Source organism: Podarcis bocagei (assembly GCF_964188305.1).
Source record: "Podarcis bocagei genome assembly, chromosome: 16".
NCBI classification, from domain to species: domain Eukaryota; kingdom Metazoa; phylum Chordata; class Lepidosauria; order Squamata; family Lacertidae; genus Podarcis; species Podarcis bocagei.
In genome coordinates, this window is record NC_138142.1 from 1,023,455 (window position 1) to 1,043,593 (window position 20,139).

General features: G+C 50.3%; 1 protein-coding gene across 1 annotated transcript in view; it reads left to right on the top strand.

The window, feature by feature from the left end:
* SEZ6L (seizure related 6 homolog like) overlaps positions 1-20,139 on the top strand; it is a 194,009-nt gene that overhangs the window by 78,104 nt on the left and 95,766 nt on the right. The window contains 2 exon segments of the mRNA XM_081174523.1: positions 4,636-5,334; positions 6,413-6,546. Coding sequence (XP_081030649.1) covers positions 4,636-5,334; positions 6,413-6,546 — 833 coding nt within the window.

Sequence of the window (20,139 nt, forward strand, 5' to 3'; positions counted from 1 at the left end):
GCAGAAATGGCGGCAAAGCAATTCTGATGAAAGATTCAGAGAAACATCCTAAGGGTAAGGAATGTTTGGCTGCGGAACAGACTGCCTAAGGACCAGAGGGAGCGAAGGACTCCCCTCTGCTGGATTTGCTGGAGAAATGTAGTCTGGCTCTGTCCTTGCAAGATTCCTCCATGACAGACCCTGCGCAGAGGTGGGAGGTGGACACAGAATCAAGGTTTCTTTGCTCTCAGCACTGCACCTGCACTTCTGAGTTACTGTGGCGCATGATGTAAGGATGGCCCCCAACACAGATGGCTTTAAAATGTGATTAGGCCAATCTGAGGAGGAGGCTATCAGTTCCTATCAGTCGTGATGACTCTGTATTGGGTGGTACCCAATGCTAATTTGACCCAGAGGCTGAGCCATTGAAATAAATGGACCAAAGGTGCCCATTCCTTTCAATGGGTCTGCTCTGAGGAAGACCAGGACTAGTGGCCTCAGCCTTTTGCTCGTGATGTTGGTGACAAGCTTTGCATCGTTGGCTGCTGTGAGAACAGAATTGTGGACTAGATAGGCCCCCTTTGGCCTGATCCAGCCATTGTACCCCAAGAGGAGGGAATCCGGTCCATCTGGAAAGTAGTAGGGAGGACTTTTTTGGCATAGAGTGAGGAGGTGGCTTCTCCCAACTCCCTCTAGCTTCCCCTCCTGCTAGACCCAGAGCTGCCATCTCCCATCATCAGTTTTGGTCGAATGCAGCGGGAGCTGCCTATTTCTTTGGCTGAGCCATTTACTGAAAGAAAACTAGTGAAAGGAGCCATTTATTTCCCTTAACAGCTTCTTGCATTCCTAGGAAATAGCTCAATTTCAGGGTAATGGGTTTCCAGAGCTCATTCCTCACAGTGCTGCTGAGTGGAGCAGAGCCATCTAGAAAATCCAAGAGGATCAACAGCAGCAAAAGACTCCTTACCCATTACCCAGTCATTAGGAATGACACACACACCAGTGGGCCTTTCTCTGTTCTTGCCACTGAAATTCTGCCTATCAGGTTGGAAATTGCACGGGCACCATGTTCTACACCACCACAGCTGATCTCAGCAATGCCTCTGAATGCCAGCTGTTGGAAACCTCAGGAGGAAAGATGACTCTTGTGCCCAGGTCCTGCTTGTGGGATTCCTACAAGCATCTGTGCGACCGCTGTGAAAACAGGATGAGCCATTGGCCTAATTCAGGCATTTTTTTCAAAGAAGAAGAGTTCACATAAGCATCTGGACACATTTTGTGTATATACACATTTCAGTTTTCCTTAATGCAATTCATTTCTGTGCATTATTTTCACCAGAACACTTTCCTCTTACACAGTCATATTTGTCTGCATCCTTTGGATCGACAAGGCATTTGGGCGGTTTGGAGACCCACAACAGAAACAGGCATTTCTGTTTACCTATTTATTCGGGAAGTACAAATTTGTCAAATGAATTTATCCCCCACCTCAAATTGTAGGTATGCTAGAATGAGCAGGATTAGCAATTGCAAAGCTCCTAGTCACTTCTGCTGGCCACAGAAATGTCTCCATCTTGCAAATTTCAGAGAGATAATGTATCCCCCTTCCACCAGATTTTGGCAATTCTCTGCATGTTCGCTAATGCACCACAAATCCTTCAGCTTACTGTCTTGCAGGGAATCTGCCAATTCCATCAGCATTTCCTGCCTTCCTGATTATCACTCCCATCCTTGCCTGGTGTTTATGTAATTAATTGCAACAAGATTATGATTTAGTTCTTAAGACTAATGAGATAAAGCCGCTTTTATCAAAGAAATGGCAACCTCTTCCTTCTGTTTCCAGCGGGGAGAGCTTGAGCACCTGCAGCTTTGGAAAAGGTCCAGACCACACAGGCGCTGAGGTTTTCATACTCAGCCAAGAAATGCTTCTGCTGCCTGCCAGTGAGACCAACACCCAGCAAGATCTGATGCTCGAGTCCCCTACATCCTGGGTACTCAACAATTCCTTGCTGCTTTCTCAGGGCAGCACCAAATGTTCTCTGGCCATCAATTATTTTACAGTGAGAATAAATTCTATTCAAAACATCAAACAAAAAAGCACCAATCAATGAACTGACACAATGTATGGATTTCACAGGTTTCCAACGTGGGTTTCAATAACTTATTACATTCAGGAAGCTTCCCAAATCCATTGATTGCTGGCCAAGGATGGCAAGGAGAAGCCAAAGGTGGTTCTGGCACAGACACTCTACTTACTCCAGCCGGTGACCACCAGCCCAAATGGCCCTCGCCCTTGCCATAACACAGCTCTGAAGGCAAGTTAGAAGAGGAGGAGCAGCAGCATCTGCTTGGTACTTGTTTGAGGGCCTGACAAGAGACTGACATTTATTTAATGTCATCTCCTTACCATAAAATCCATTTGGCCAAAGTGTGTTGGGGTGGGTGGGAACAGGACAGTGAAATTTCTCCACAAGCTCCAGAGGATGGGGTGTTTTACTGGGGGTGGGGGGGTGCCATGCCTCACCAAAACTGATCATCACTACCCAGCAAACCCTGCAATGTATGTTTTATCCTTTCTTAAAGTTTAATCACCAAGTCTGCAGCAATGAAAGAACATTTGCCTTTCAGTGTGCTGTCCTGAGTTTAGGCCTAGAGAGCATTAACTAATTTGATTAAACAATTCAACTGATTTACTTAAGAAATTAAGAGCCTGCAGCCCAATATCTGGTGGAGTTGATATTTTAAAAAAGAAATCAAGGGGTGTGGGGTGTGGAGAAAGATGCTTGTTCCCACCAAACCGGAGCACAGACAGCTCAAAGCCACAAGGTGGGAGTGTCATTTTGAAGGCAGCCTTTTCCTGCCTTGCATGCTCATTCATCTCCCCCCTGTTCTGCCTCCTTTCAAAGATAAAGGAACGTGATAAGGTGAAGGAGGCACAGGAGTCTGAAAGGGTTCAAAAGGAAAGTTTCTTTATTTGCGCACATTCAAGTTCCCTTGTTTTTTCCATTTTAACCAGCTCAGAAATTATTTCATCAAGTGGGTTCCTGCAGTCGCTTTCCCTTGAGAGCATTGCTCGGTTAGGGGGATTCCACTTGGATGCACCCCCTGGCAACATTAGCGTGGGCTTTCTGATGTGGTGTGTAGGTTGGTGCAGGCACCCAGCATGGAGATTGCTCTTGGAACCCAGGAGCCCATTCAGAACTGCAAAAATGCCAGCAGCCCCATCACCCACGCACACTTCCCCGACCTTCCAGAGTTTCCTTAGCACTGAAAGAGAGCTATGGCAGCAAGGCAGTGGAATGCCACTTTTCTCATCAGCCTGCCATTGTCACTGCTGTTCTTTATTATTGGCTTCCTCTCTGTACTGAGGGCAGGGCAGCTAAGAGGGGCACTGGGCTCTCTTCCCACCCACTGTGCTCTACAGAGGTGACTTCTAAAGCCTCTTTTATGGAAAACAATTTGCCATAGCAGCTCAAGCAAAAGCATTAAAACTGTAGAGGAAGAGCACAAACAACCATTTAGCCATTCTGGTCTGATGGCACGTACATGGGAAGAGTGCTAAACCCACTCTGGCCAAATCTCACTCAATTTAAGATTTTCTGTGAAAGCAAGTGGGCTTCTTTGCTTTGGGTTGAGGTGAAACGAGAGGCTTGAAATGCAGGAGGGGATTTGTCATATCTGTGGATTGGTGTGTGCATGTGGCGGTTCTGTATTTGCTTTTTGAAGGTGGCACTTCTCCTCAACCCCAAGTGAAACCACAGGTGAAGGGCCTTTTTTTAAGACAGCAAATAAATTACCCATTAGTATGCCAGAAATGGAAAATCTCTGACTGAGCAAAGATGATGATGATGATTTTATTTATTCCCCAGACACTCTGGGTGGCTACCAACAGAGGACTAAAACAGAATAAAACTTCAAATATTAAAAACTTCCCTAAACAGGGCTGCCTTCAGATGTCTTTTCTGGGACCAGTTCCAAGTTGGCAAAGTTTTCCTGACCCAAGAGGATACTGCGCTTTCCTACCAAGCATATAAATTGTTATTATTTTCACATTGAAATAAATGCCCACTATCTGTATACAGAGAAAGAGCTTTTAAAGAGCTCTGGGTTTTGATGCAAGCACCTGAGATTTGACATAGCTTACTGGTAGTTTCCAAGTCAACTGTCTTGCTTAACTTGAGTAGGTTCAGCATGTGGGGCTACATTCAGATCTTGAGTGAAAGCCATTGCCCACCATCTTTTGGAGGCGTTAGAGTAGCCTTTTCTCTCCGAATGTTTTGGCCTGCAGTTGCCACCAGCCCCAACCAACCCAGGCAGAGGATGTTAGGGCTGATGAGAGTTGTGCTCTTAAAACAGCTGCAGGGCCACAGGCTGGCAAAGCTACATTGAAGCTGGGAATGCTACAGATGCCAAGAGGTCTGGAAGAAAGCCACCTTTACCTGGGGAGGAAAGACTCTGTTATTCCTGCATTGCAAAGGACTGGTTGACCCTAGGGGTCCCTTCCAACTCTACTAGTTTATGATCCTATGAGATGAGCAAAGTGTTCCTGGCCTCTGCCAAGACCCCAAGGGGCAACTAGTCCAACCCCCTTCAATGCAAATGTACCTAATGCATGCCAGAGCTTTTAAGTCTCTTTCTCTGGACCTTCTGTTACAGGCATAAACTCTGGATTGGAGAGGGACTCTTTGAAGGCATCCCCACACCACTCGGATGAGTTCACCAACAACACACTGCTAAGAGAGAACATGGAGTCAAGATACCCTACCCCTGAGAGTCTCATTCTGTCAACAGAGGACATCTTTGCTTTCCCAATGAATAAGATGGGTGAGTCCCCAAAACTGACAGCTCCCCCTTACACCAACACGAGACACATCCAACCTTCCAAGAAGAAGCCATCCTCTTCCAAGCAAGGAAACACAGCCAGGAAACATCAGAAACTCAGAACCACCACAGCTGCTGCCCAGCCCAGCCTGCCAACATCAAGGGCATCCCTTTCCAGAGACCACTTGCACACTTGGGGGGTCAACAATGACATGATGGCTACAGTTCACAAGGAGAAGCCCACAACGCCAGAGCAGACCTCATGGGGCAGCAGGAAAGGAAGCCGTGAGGTGACCAGTCACTCCCTGTTTCAAATCTCACCATTTACAATGCAGCCGACAATCCCACAGACCTTCTTTCATGGCCCCAAAGCCACAGAGCCACTTGTGGCTGCCTTTCCAGAGGGCGAAGCCCAGATTCCGGTCAAGAGCCCAGAGGATGAAACGAAGAGGGGGCCTTTTTCCAAGGAGAGCCAAGACACAACCATACCCACCATCATCACCCCCACTGTGATCACCACTGAGCAAACTCCAAGTAAGACATCTTACTTCTGCAATGATGTCATTGTGACAGAAATGCTGGATTTGCACACAAGAAGTCAGCAGGGAGGGAAAGTGGTGTTAGCCAAAGTCATTCCAGGGGCTGCCTGTGCCCCCTGGGGATTTCCCCTTGTTACCAAATTCCTCTGCCTTCCCATACTCTGAGGCAGGGGTCGCCCACGGGGTTCCCTCCAGAGGATGCTGGACTCCAAATCCCATCAGTGAAGAAGGGTCAGAGATGATAGAACTTGGAGGCCAACAACCTCTAGTGGGCACCATGTTACCCGCCCCTCTTCTGAGAGTTGGGGTGGTCACAGCTGCTGCTTTATCACAAATTTGCAGGGCAGTGGGAGACAGCTGACTTGCAAGATGGTCAGTGCATTTGCTAAACGGCCGTTTGTCTTTGGGACAGCAGATGGGGAGGGCAAAGGCAGAAGGGTAGAGGCATGAAGAGAGGAACCATGTGCATTTGACAGAGGCCACAGAGCATCAGCAGAATAATTGCTTTGCTTGCAGAAAGCAAATGGGAGCAGCTTTGCATAGGTCTGGGAAAGAACCTCTGCCTGAGACCCTTGAGGGCCACTGCCAGTCAGCGTCAGCCAGGGATGGGGAATCTGTGGACCTCCAGATGTTGGTTTCTGTTCTGGCCTGGGCTGTAGTCTGTCCCACAACATGGAAGGGTCCCAAGCAAACCACTGCCTCTTTCTCCTTCTCAGCCCTGCCATCCCAAATGGACTCCTCCCCACCACTAAACACTCCTTTACTGTTGGCATTTAACTGTCCCAACCCACTCCCAGAACTGGGTAGAGTGGTATGGCTCTTAGATGGGAGGGGAATAACAAGGCCTCCAACCCATTTTTTTCCCAAAGCACATTATGCTTTTACTTAATTTTTTAGTAAGCATTGTAAAGTTTATATGGAGGGCATTAGCCCTGACAACAATTGACAACAAACAAATGAATCTTTTAAGGGGAATTAGTGCCTGGTCGGTTATAGCCTAGACTTTAGTGGACATTTGGTTATGCATTTTATGGGGTAGGTCAGTCTATGATTAACATGGAGTTTCCTTCCAGTTCTCTGTGGCGTGAATTTTTACGAGCCGGAAGGATACATAGACTCAACCGACTACCCACCTCTGCCGTGGAACCGTTTCCTGGAATGCACCTACAATGTGACTGTCTACACTGGATATGGGGTGGAACTGCAGGTAGGCATGCAAGAGGGAGGCAGCCCAGCCCTAGCCTACATCAGGGTGTGGGTGTGAGTGTGCGAGCCCCCACCTGACTAGGCTAACCTGGACCCAAATGTCAGAGCTGGTCTGTGCTCAGTTTGAGCTGGAGCCCTCAAGTCTTGCTTTCTGTGTAAGCTCTGAACCATGCAAAGCAGCAATGCTTAAGCAGAGTGCCTCTGATCATGTGCAGAGTGCCTTTCCTTTATCACCACCATTGTTGAAATTAATTTTATTTGGAAAACTAACATGTAATATATATCTAAACAGTGTACATACATCGTAAAAAATACCCATTGTGCCTGGTTAGTAGGGGCAGTTGGAGCAGATGCACAGGAAAAATTGCAGAGGGGAGGGAGGAATAGCCGAGTGGTACAGCACCTGCTTAGAGTGCAGAAGGTCCCAGATTCAATCCCCAGCATCTTCAGGTACAAGTAGGGATGCAGTTCTGCCAGACTGAAACCCTGGAGAGCAGCTGCTAGTCAGTGTGGGCAATACTGAGCTACATGGAATGTAGGACGCTGCCATCTACTGAGTGTGACCCTCGGTGCATCTCGCTCTGTCTCGTCCTTCTGGACTGACAGGGTCTCTCCAGGGTCAGGCAGAGAGTGTCTCCCAGCGTTCTCTGGAGATGCTGCTGCCATTGGGGATTGGACTTGTTTTATTTATTTCATTTTTATTTCATAAAAATTATACACTGCTGGATTGCTTAAAAAAGCAGTTTACTAAAAAGATAGTAATAAAATGATTCCTAAGAAGAATTAATAACAACAATGTAAGACTTTTGAAAAATTAAAATAACAATAAACTAAAACATATTGTCAGGGGTTTAGGAGCAGAGGCAAGGGCAAGGGAGGAAACAGAGAGCGAAGGGGAGGAGGCAGAAGAAAGGATGAGTGATGACGACGACCCGAGATCTCCGAGTCTTTCCAGTGAATCAGAGGATTCACAGAAAGGAGCACCAGTGGCCAGGGCAAGGGGGGAGTTTAGGGGGGCACCCCAGGAAGATAGAGCCAAAGGGGACTCAGAGGAGAGCAGTTGGAAATCGGGACCAGCGTCACCGCTAGGGAGCAGGGAGGAGGAAGGGAGCCAGGGGGCAAGCGCTGGCAGCTCACCACAGGAGGGAGGGCATGAGTCAGGAGTGGCCACACCTCCATCGGGGAGCGAAGAAACGGTTAAGCGGAAAGTGGAAGGTTGGGCGCGCGCGCCAAGTTCAAATGCAGAGGAAGGCGGCGCAGTAAGCAGCCCGGAAAGGGAGCCAGGTCCTAAAGCCCGGCGCAAGGAGGCAGGAGGGTCCGGGTCAGCGTCAGAAGAATCCCGGAAGGAAGAAACCCCGGGGGGCAGAGGGACCCAGAGGAGAACAGTCAGGCGGAAAAGGTGGAGCAGGGCTAGGATATTAAGTTGGTGCACAAGGGGCGGAGAATCAGACGGAGCTTCGCCGATCTAGCTACTAGACGTAGAGTTGCACGCAGCAGCTTGAGAATGGAAACTGTAACTCAATAAAGACTTTTACTTAATGATCGCTGGCTAGCGTGATCCTCTGTGAGCTAGGATCTTCGAGCAGCTCTGACAGTAAGCTCCGTCTCTCAAGTGTGGGCATCTACAGCCTCGAGGAGGGGAGAGAAGCAGGTGCCTACCAGCGAGCTCACGAACGGCAGCCGACATGACGGCTGAGCAGCAGATAGAGGAACTCAGAAAAGCAGTGTCACAACTGAATGCAGAGGCTCTCGCATCCCGGAAGAGAGAGGAGGAGGCAGCTGCCGCCTGCAGGGATCTCCAAGTCAGGTTAGACGTGCTTACAAAGCAGACACCCAGACAGGAGGGAATTGGGTTGGCGAGACGAACAGGCGGTCTGGTCTCTCACTTTGATGGGAACCTGCAACAGTATCCCAACTTTAGAGCAGATGTACTGTGCGCACTGCAACTGCTGAATAAAGACTTTAGAGATGAGCAAGAGAAGGTGGGATTCATCATGTCCCATTTGCATGGGGATGCTAAAGCATGGCTGCGCAATCTATGGAGAGATAAGGATCCGGCGCTCCAAGATGCGGATGCCTTTATTAAAGCGATGGATGGGTGTTTTTTATCAAGCATTGACGTGGATCTTGCCCGGAAGGAGGTGCATGGACTAAGGCAAGGGAGGGCCAGCGTAAGGCAATATCATGCCCGCTTTTTCGCTTTGGTCAGTGCCCTGGAATGGGACAGAGATTCGGCCCCTGTGAGAGACCTCTTTTGGGAGGGGCTGCACAGCTCGATTAAAGATGAAATCGCGAGGGGGGAGAGACCCCGGACCACCCAGGAGGTCGTTCAGAGGGCACTGGCAGTGGGGGTGCGGCTGGAAGAACGTCCGTGGAGCAGGGACGAAGGGCGTGGAGGGCGCGAACCAGCCAGGGGCCCCTCCTTCCTTCCCAGAGACGCAGCGCGGGCGCAATCCACGCCTCCACCAGGAGGAGGAGCGGAACCTATGGAGGTTGGAGGTGCAAGGGCTCAGTCAGCAACCAGAGCCCTAGCACCGGCAGCAGTGAAAGCGAAGCCTCCTAGAGGGAACAGGAAGTGTTACGTCTGTGAGGAGCCAGGGCACATGGCGAAAGAGTGTCCCCAGAGGCCCCACAAGCTCACTGCAGCCTCAGCAATGGTGACTGCAGCGACGCAGCAAGGTGGACCACAGCAGGGAAACGACGCAGTCTGGCTGGAGGAAGAGGCACTGGGGCCCAGCCAGACGTGTTAGTGACGCAGTCCCCAGAGATTTTACAGCCCGTGAACCCCCTCCCGCCCAAACCAGTAGTGAGGCTCACCGCATCTCTCCAGCTGCCCAATGGCATCACCATGGACGTGCCGATCACCGTGGACTCGGGCAGCAATGCGGACTTTATAGGGCAGGACTTTGTCGACAAACACGCTATACAGTTGCTGCCGGCCACACTGCCCCTGCAGGTTGTCACGGTGGATGGCAGGGAGCTGCTAGGGGGGCAAGTGGTGAAGCAGACGCCACCGATGGTGATGCGACTTGGGAATCACAAAGAAGTCATCAGCTTCAATGTCACTCAACTATCGGATACGCCCATTGTATTGGGAATGAGTTGGCTGGACAAGCACAGCCCAACGCTGGCTTGGTACCAGAGGCAGCTGATCTTCGGCTCTTCCTTTTGTGCTGAACACTGCATCGTGCCCCGGCAGGACGGGGAGGAAGAGGAGTCACAGCTGCTGCTAGGCACGCTGCAAGCGATTCCCCACAAGTACGCAGAATTTTTGGAAGTTTTCTGCGAAAAGGAGGCGGACAGACTACCCCCTCACAGACCATATGACTGCAAAATTGACCTGCTGCCGGGGGCGGCGCTGCCTAAAGGGAAACTGTATTCCATGTCAGAGGACGAACTGCAAGAACTCAAGGAGTTCATAGATCATAATTTGGAGCGCGGTTTCATCCGAGAGTCCAAGGCAGCGGGGGGCAGTCCTGTATTCTTTGTTAAAAAGCGAGACACGCCCCAAAAAAGACTGGTCGTGGACTATCGCATTTTAAACAGTGGGACCAAGCCATCGGACTTCCCCATGCCCCGAATCGACGACCTCCTAGCGAAGGTGCGGAAGGGAAAAGTGTTCACCAAGTTGGACCTGCGAGGGGCGTACAACCTCATTCGCATGCGGGAAGGAGATGAGTGGAAGACGGCCATGTTCACGCCACTGGGGACCTACGAATATAGAGTTATGCCTTTTGGATTGCAAAATGGCTCCCACGTTTTTCAAGCTTTCATGCATCACGTGTTGGCGGGACTTCTCTACAAGACGTGCGTCTGTTTCTTAGATGACATCCTGATCTTTTCGGAATCGCAGCAGGAGCATGACGGGCACGTCAAGGAAGTGCTGAGCAGGCTAAAGCAACATAGGCTCTATGCCAAGCTGGAGAAGTGCCAATTCGACGTGACGGAGGTGGACTTTCTGGGCTACAAGCTGTCTGACAAGGGGCTCGCCATGGACAGCGCCAAGGTTCGAGCGGTGTTGGATTGGAAGAGTCCACGCAACCGGAAGGAGGTCCAACGGTTTGTCGGCTTCGCGAACTTCTATCGCAAGTTTATCAAAGGCTTCGCTATGCAGACAGCGGCCATCACAGACACGCTTAGCTCCAAGAAAAAGAAGTTCGTTTGGACGGAGCAGGCGGAGCAGTCCTTTCAGGCACTCAAGCGTCTCTTCGCGTCGGAAGAGCAGCTGCTTCATGTCAACCCCAGCAGGCCGATGAGGGTGGAGACAGACGCCTCGGACAGAGCCGTGGGGGCGGTCCTGCTGCAGAAGGACCAGCAGGGGGTGTGGCGACCGGGAGCGTTTTACTCCAGGAAGCTCAGCAAGTCCGAGCAGAACTACACCATCTGGGACAGGGAGTTGCTGGCCATTCATGCAGCGTTCAAAGCGTGGAGGCACTTCCTGATCGGCGCCAAGCACACGGTGCAGGTTTGCACGGACCACAAGAATCTGGAGCACTGGCGCACGGCACAGTTCCTAAACCAGAGGCAGATACGTTGGGCTGAGTTCTTTGCGAACTTCGACTTCCGCATAGAGTAAGTCCCGGGGGACACTAACATCATGGCGGACGCCCTCTCCCGGAAGCCACAGTATCTGGAGGACGCAACGCCAGCGGCCGCCATGCACATCTTCGCACCAACAGTGTGGGCGTGCGCCGCGGCCACCGTGGACCTGGAGGCGGTGCGACGAGCGTTGCAGGCTGCGGCCGACGGTTTCCAGCTACGAGATGGATTGCTCATCCGTAAAGGGGCCATCTACGTGCCGGGAGACGACCTTCGCGCCAAGGTGCTGCAGCAGCTGCACGACGCGCCCACGGCCGGGCACTTTGGCAAGGAGAAGACGGTGGAATTAGTAGCCAGGGATTTCTGGTGGCCTGGAATGAGAGGGGAGGTCGCAGACTACGTGGCGAGGTGTGACACCTGCCAGAGGGCCAAGCCAGTGCACAGACCGCCGGCCGGACTGTTGGAACCGCTGCAAACTCCGGTCGAACCATGGGAGAGGGTGGCCCTGGACTTTGTCACAGATCTGCCCAGCTCGAGAGGCAAGACGGCAGTGCTGGTGGTGGTGGACCTGTTTTCCAAGATGGCACATTTCATTCCGTGTGCGAAGGTGGCCACGGCGGAGCAAACCGCCAAACTGTTCATAGACCACGTGTTCAAGGTTCACAGTCTGCCACGGTCTATTCTGTCCGACCGGGGGCGGCAGTTCATCTCGAATTTCTGGCAGAAGCTGATGGGCTTCCTGAACGTCAAGATCAACCTGGCGTCGGCGAGACACCCGCAGACCAACGGACAAGCGGAGCGGGTCAATGCCATCATGCAGCAGTACCTGAGATGTTATGCAAATCAACAGCCTGTGACGTGGGTGGATTACCTGCCGCTTGCCGAGTTCGCCTACAACAACACGAAGCACGTGTCCACGGGGGTCACGCCGTTCTTCGCCAACAATGGGAGGCACCCCAGAACCTTCCCGGGACTGGAAAGAATGGGGGAGGGGGAGCCGCAGACAGCAGATGCGTTCGCGTCGGAGCTGCAGGAAGTCCACGATCAGCTGCGGCGCCACCTGGAGCTGGCCAAACACGCATACAAGGTACAAGCGGACAAGCACAGAAGGGTTGGCGAAGAGCTCCACGTGGGAGACTGGGTCTGGTTAGCAGCCCACGCAGTGCCGGCCAGGTCGTTGGCCAAGAAGAAACTAGGGCATAAACAACTGGGGCCCTACCAAGTCGAAGAGCAGGTCAACCCGGTAGCTTTCAGACTGGCACTTCCGGAGGGTTCCAGAATGCATCCGGTGTTCCACAGATCGGTGCTCACTCCCTACAAGGCACCGCACAGGTTCCAGGAACCCGGAACGGCGCCGAGTCCGGTCAGAGACAGAACAGGGCACGCGGGAGTGGCACAGGAGGAGCCCCTCAACGAAGTCACGGAGATTTTGGACTCCAGATGGGGGGAAGAGGGGGTAGAATACTTTCTCGCCAAGGAGGGCACCCCGGCCAGTGCGAACAGCTGGGTGCCGGGCTACGCCTTGGACGAACCTCTACTCAAAGACGAGTTTCACGCCCTCTTCCCACATAGACCAATGCCAGCAGACTTTTTCGACGACTGGCTTTTCACGCCCACGCTTTCGGCCAGCACTTTCCGGGGGTTCGACTCGGACGAGGACCCGACACAAGACGTCCGTTCCCCGGAGGGGTCACCCTCGGGATCTGCATCAGAACCCTCGTATTGGTGGGACGATAAACCAGAGGAGCAGTTCCGCAGAAAGTGGCTGGAATGCCCAGGACGAGCAACGCCGCCAGGAGGAAGTGAGGGAGAGACGGACATGGACGTTTTCGGGGACGACCCTGGTTTCGAGCACGGCGGCACAGAGATGGAAGCGGAGGTGACCGTCGTCGACGGGAGCAAGGAGGAAGACCCGGGAGCCTTCAGATGGAGGCCCGCCACGGGAAGCGAACGATATCCGACGTTCGTCCCTTTGCAACAGCAGCACCCAGCTCCAGCACCGGAAGGAGGGGAGGGGGGAATGGGGGGCTTCGAGGGGGGGATGGATGTCAGGGGTTTAGGAGCAGAGGCAAGGGCAAGGGAGGAAACAGAGAGCGAAGGGGAGGAGGCAGAAGAAAGGATGAGTGATGACGACGACCCGAGATCTCCGAGTCTTTCCAGTGAATCAGAGGATTCACAGAAAGGAGCACCAGTGGCCAGGGCAAGGGGGGAGTTTAGGGGGGCACCCCAGGAAGATAGAGCCAGAGGGGACTCAGAGGAGAGCAGTTGGAAATCGGGACCAGCGTCACCGCTAGGGAGCAGGGAGGAGGAAGGGAGCCAGGGGGCAAGCGCTGGCAGCTCACCACAGGAGGGAGGGCATGAGTCAGGAGTGGCCACACCTCCATCGGGGAGCGAAGAAACGGTTAAGCGGAAAGTGGAAGGTTGGGCGCGCGCGCCAAGTTCGAATGCAGAGGAAGGCGGCGCAGTAAGCAGCCCGGAAAGGGAGCCAGGTCCTAAAGCCCGGCGCAAGGAGGCAGGAGGGTCCGGGTCAGCGTCAGAAGAATCCCGGAAGGAAGAAACCCCGGGGGGCAGAGGGACCCAGAGGAGAACAGTCAGGCGGAAAAGGTGGAGCAGGGCTAGGATATTAAGTTGGTGCACAAGGGGCGGAGAATCAGACGGAGCTTCGCCGATCTAGCTACTAGACGTAGAGTTGCACGCAGTAGCTTGGGAATGGAAACTGTAACTCAATAAAGACTTTTACTTAATGATCGCTGGCTAGCGTGATCCTCTGTGAGCTAGGATCTTCGAGCAGCTCTGACACATATTAAAACTTGTGTCAGCGTTCTAAACATGTGGGTAGGCTTGTCTAAACAAAAATGCTCTTAGCAGGCATTGAAAGAGTGCCGTGAATGATCAGACATGTCCAAAGTTGACATGCCACACTAAAATATTAAATTCTTACAAATGTAAAACGGGGATTATGCAGCCTTTGTAACACTTCTGCTGTTTGAAGCATTCAAACAGGCATCGTATATGGGGTGAGGTGATCTCGCAGGTAAACTGGTCCCAAGTTCTTAAGGGCATTGTATATTAATGGCAGGGACGCGGGTGGTGCTGTGGGTTAAACCACAGAGCCTAGGGCTTGCCAATCAGAAGGTTGGAGGTTCGAATCCCCACGACGGGGTGAGCTCCCGTTGCTTGGTCCCTGCTCCTGCCAACCTAGCAGCTCGAAAGCACGTCAAAGTGCAGGTAGATAAATAGGTACTGCTCTGGCGGGAAGGTAAACGGCGTTTCTGTGTGCTGTTCTGGTTCGCCAGAAGCGGCTTAGTCATGCTGCCCACATGACCCGGAAACTGTCTGTGGACAAACGCCAGCTCCCTCGGCCTATAGAGCGAGATGAGGGCGCAACCCCAGAGTTGGTCACGACTGGACCTAATGCTCAGGGGTCCCTTTACCTTTATATTAAGGGCAGACTCTCCAAGTGTCCCTGTTTTCCAGGGACAGTCCCAGATTTACAGAAGCCGTCCCAGTTTCTGATTTGATCCTGGAGGCATCTGAAGGCAGCCCTGTATAGTTTTATTATGTTTTTATATATGTTAGAAGCCGCCCAGAGTGGCTGGGGCCTCTCAGTCAGATGGGAGGGATATATATATATATACATATATAATTTCAGACTAGGACAGCCCTATTTTCATCAGACAAATTTTGGAGGGCATGTAATGGTAACACCCTGAACTTGGCCTGGCAGCAGATGGGCAACCAGCACAGATCTCTGAGCACAGAGGTTCTGTGATTCCGTTACTCTACAAAGGGGGTCTGGAAATACGCCAGTCCTCTTTAGCCAAATAAAGACAGCAGAGTTCATATTTATTGCAGGCTGCAGCAAAAATAACCGATCCAGAGGAATTCTCCAAATTCTAGATCTTGAATTCAAATTTCAAGACACTTTTATAATATTTACATGTGTGATCACCTTGTGCACAATCCTTTTCAGCAATATGATTGGATAACAGAATGCATGGACAGCTTGTGGACCCCTAAAACAAATTTCATTGGTCAGAACAGCCTGCCCCTAATTACTATGGCTACAGGTATACAAAATATTGCTTTTCTGCTATCTGCTATATGAAGACTTAGAATCATAGAATCATAGAATCATAGAATCATAGAGTTGGAAGAGACCACAAGGGCCATCGAGTCCAACCCCCTGCCAAGCAGGAAACACCATCAGAGCACTCCTGACATATGGTTGTCAAGCCTCTGCTTAAAGACCTCCAAAGTAGGAGACTCCACCACACTCCTTGGCAGCAAATTCCACTGTCAAACAGCTCTTACTGTCAGGAAGTTCTTCCTAATGTTTAGGTGGAATCTTCTTTCTTGTAGTTTGGATCCATTCCTCCGTGTCCACTTCTCTGGAGCAGCAGAAAACAACCTTTCTCCCTCCTCTATGTGACATCCTTTTATATATTTGAACATGGCTATCATATCACCCCTTAACCTCCTCTTCTCCAGGCTAAACATGCCCAGCTCCCTTAGCCGTTCCTCATAAGGCATCGTTTCCAGGCCTTTGACCATTTTGGTTGCCCTCCTCTGGACACGTTCCAGTTTGTCAGTGTCCTTCTTGAATTGTGGTGCCCAGAACTGGACACAGTACTCCAGGTGTGGTCTGACCAGAGCAGAATACAGTGGCACTATTACTTCCCTTGATCTAGATGCTATACTCCTATTGATGCAGCCCAGAATTGCATTGGCTTTTTTAGCTGCCGCGTCACACTGTTGGCTCATGTCAAGTTTGTGGTCAACCAAGACTCCTAGATCCTTTTCACATGTACTGCTCTCAAGCCAGGTGTCACCCATCTTGTATTTGTGCCTCTCATTTTTTTTGCCCAAGTGTAATACTTTACATTTCTCCCTGTTAAAATTCATCTTGTTTGTTTTTGCCCAGTTCTCTAATCTGTCAAGATCGTTTTGAAGTGTGATCCTGTCCTCTGGGGTGTTAGCCACCCCTCCCAGTTTAGTGTCATCTGCAAATTTGATCAGGATGCCCTTGAGTCCATCATCCAAGTCGTTGATAAAGATGTTGAATAAGACTGGGCCCAAGACAGAACCCTGTGGCACCCCACTAGTCACTCTTCTCCAGGATGAAGAGGAACCATTGATGAGCACCCTTTGGGTTCGGTCAGTCAGCCAGTTACAAATCCACTGAGTGGTAGCATAGTCAAGACCGCATTTTACCAGCTTCTTTACAAGAATATCATGGGGCACCTTGTCAAATGCCTTGCTGAAATCAAGGGAGGCTACATCCACTGCGTTCCCTTCATCTACCAGGCTTGTAATTCTGTCAAAAAACGAGATCAGGTTAGTCTGACATGACTTATTTTTCAGAAATCCATGCTGACTATTGGTGATCACAGCATTCCTTTCTAGGTGCTCACAGACTGTTTGCTTAATGATCTGCTCCAGAATCTTCCCTGCTATTGATGTCAGACTGACTGGGCGGTAATTATTTGGGTCCTCTCTTTTCCCCTTTTTGAAAATAGGGACAACATTTGCCCTCCTCCAGTCTGCCGGGACTTCGCCTGTTCTCCAGGAATTCTCAAAGATGACTGCCAGTGGTTCTGAGATCAAATCTGCCAGTTCTTTTAATACTCTTGGATGCAGTTCATCTGGCCCTGGAGACTTGAATACATCTAAACTAGCCAAATATTCTTGTACTATCTCCTTAGTTATTCTGGGCTGTGTTTGCTTTGCTGAATCATTTGCTCCAAATTCTTCAGGTCGGGCATTGTTTTCTTTATCGGAGAAGACTGAGGCAAAGAAGGCATTGAGGAGTTCAGCCCTTTCTGTGTCCCCTGTTTGCATTTCACCATCTTCTCCTCTGAGTGACCCCACTGTTTCTTTGTTCTTCCTTTTGCTACGAACATACCCATAAAAGCCTTTTTTGTTGCTTTTAACCTCTCTAGCAAGCCTGAGTTCATTCTGTGCTTTAGCTTTTCTGACTTTGTGTCTACACGTGCTGGCTATTTGTTTGAATTCCTCTTTGGTGGTTTCCCCCCTTTTCCATTTTTTGTACACATCCTTTTTTAATCTTAACTCAGTTAAAAGTTCTTTAGATAGCCACCCTGGCTTCTTTAGGCACCTTCCATGTTTCCGTCTCAATGGTATTGCCTGACGTTGTGCTTTTACTATCTCCCTCTTAACAAACTCCCAGCCATCATGAACTCCCTTTCCTTTTAGTATTGCTGTCCATGGGATCTCACCCAGCACTTCCCTAAGTTTTATGAAGTCGGCTTTCTTAAAGTCAAGAAATTGAGTCCTAGTATGCTTGGCTGCTCCTTTCCGCTGTATAGTAAACTTCAGAAGAGCATGATCACTCGCGCCTAATGATCCTTCCACATCTACCCCACTAACCAAGTCATCAACATTGGTTAGGACCAGATCTAAAACGGCTGTTCCTCTTGTTGCTTCTCCCACTTTCTGGACAATGAAGTTGTCTGCAAGGCCAGTGAGGAATCTGTTTGACCTTATGCTCTTGGCTGAGTTTGACGTCCAACAAATATCCGGGTAATTGAAGTCCCCCATTACTACTATCTCCCTTCCTTTTGCATGCTTGGCCATCTGTTCCAGGAAGGCATCATCTATGTCCTCCGTTTGGCTTGGGGATCTATAGTAAACTCCCACAATGAGGTCTCTGTTATTCTTCTCTCCCTTAATTTTGACCCAAATGCTCTCACTTTGGCTTTGAGGTTCTAAATCTTGGATCTCTTCACAGGTATACACATCCCTGACATATAACGCCACTCCTCCTCCTTTCTTGTCTGGTCTGTTTCTCTGAAAAAGATTGTATCCCCCCATTATTACATTCCAATCGTGGGACTTATCCCACCAGGTTTCAGTGATGCCTATTATGTCATATTTAGTTTGCTGTACCAAGAGCTCAAGCTCATCTTGTTTATTTCCCATGCTTTGCGCATTAGTGTACAGACATTGAAGTCCATTAATCATTCCCCCGTGTCTCTTATTTAAGGATTTTTTCCTCCCACCACTAGGTCCGCGTGCTGTTTGCTCCATTTGGTCTATGACATTTGGATGATCATCTTCATTAATTGATAGACTCCTACCTTCAGGAGCACTGTCTCCCTCCCCCACATTAGTCAGTTTAAAGCCCTCCTGATGAGGTTTCTGAGATTTTTGGCAAAAACATTTCTCCCAACCGTTGTGAGGTGCAGCCCATCACTTGCCAGAAGTCCATCTTCAAGAAACTGCAGTCCGTGATCTAAGAATCCAAACCGTTCCTGTTTACACCATTTGCGAAGCCAGCTGTTCACTTCCACTATTTTCCCCTCTCTCCCTGGGCCACGTCGTTCAACTGGGAGGACAGATGAGATGACAATTTGTGCATTTAGTTGCTTCAATTTCCTGCTAAGAGACTTGTAGTCTCTTTTGATCTTCTGGAGGCTATTGCTTGCAGTGTCATTGGTTCCCACATGAACCAAGAGGAAGGGGTATTTGTCAGTGGGTTTTATGATTCCTTGCAGTCGTTCAGTTACATCTTGGATCTTAGCCCCGGGGAGACAGCACACTTCCCGAGACATCTTGTCAGGCCCACAGATCACTGCTTCTGTTCCCCTCAGTAGGGAATCCCCTATCACCACTACACGCCTCCTCTTGGGTTTGGTCGGGGTTCTTCCATGAGCTGTCCGTTCCAAGGTCTCCTGCACATTCCCTGAGGACTGACTTTGCTGCTCGTCTTCATATACTTGATCGACTGTAATGAGGGAGAGATCCTCAAATGGAGTCTGCTCTTCATCTTCCATGCTAGGGGAGAGGACCTCAAAGCGATTATGTATTTCTAAACAATCAGAGTGAACCCTGGGCCTCCTACTTCTTTGAGTCACGTTTCTCCATATATCTGGCTCCTGTGTTGGTGAACTATCCTCCTTCTAAGGGGAGTCCCCTGTCTCCTCCTTGGTGGGGACGGTGTGCTCTGTTGCTTCCAAGAAGAGCTCCAGCTCTCTAATTCTTTGGAGCGTAGCTACACGTTCCTCCAGTTGCTGGACTTTGTCTTTTAAAAGGGCAATCAACATGCAATTGCTGCACGTAAAGCTGCCTGCAACCTTTGGCAAGATGGCAAACATTGCGCAGGAATCGCAGGCGACTGCAGCTGTTCCCTCCCCTTCCATCTTGAGATCGTGTCGTTGGGGGTGGCTACAGAGGTCCTCCATCATAAAAAGCTCGAAGACAGGACAAATAACTTCCCCCACAAAAAAAAACCTAGGTCTCCCCCAACAAATGTTTGAGACTAGCTCCCCTAAATCTAAAAGATGGGTATAAGCTCCTCCCACAGCTAATCCCCTGCCTCAACAGAAACCCTGCCCCCTCTGACCTTTACACAGGGAAAACAGCTAATCAGCCACAAAGAAACACACACACACAAGAAAACCCTTTTTGCTCCTTCTTCAACTGCTGCCCTGCAAACTCTGATAAGCTCCTCCCACAGCTAATCCCCTGCCTCAACAGAAACCCTGCCCCCTCTGACCTTTACACAGGGAAAACAGCTAATCAGCCACAAAGAAACACACACACACAAGAAAACCCTTTTTGCTCCTTCTTCAGCTGCTGCCCTGCAAACTCTGATAAGCTCCTCCCACAGCTAATCCCCTGCCTCAACAGAAACCCTGCCCCCTCTGACCTTTACACAGGGAAAACAGCTAATCAGCCACAAAGAAACACACACACACAAGAAAACCCTTTTTGCTCCTTCTTCAACTGCTGCCCTGCAAACTCTGATAAGCTCCTCCCACAGCTAATCCCCTGCCTCAACAGAAACCCTGCCCCCTCTGACCTTTACACAGGGAAAACAGCTAATCAGCCACAAAGAAACACACACACACAAGAAAACCCTTTTTGCTCCTTCTTCAGCTGCTGCCCTGCAAACTCTGATAAGCTCCTCCCACAGCTAATCCCCTGCCTCAACAGAAACCCTGCCCCCTCTGACCTTTACACAGGGAAAACAGCTAATCAGCCACAAAGAAACACACACACACAAGAAAACCCTTTTTGCTCCTTCTTCAAC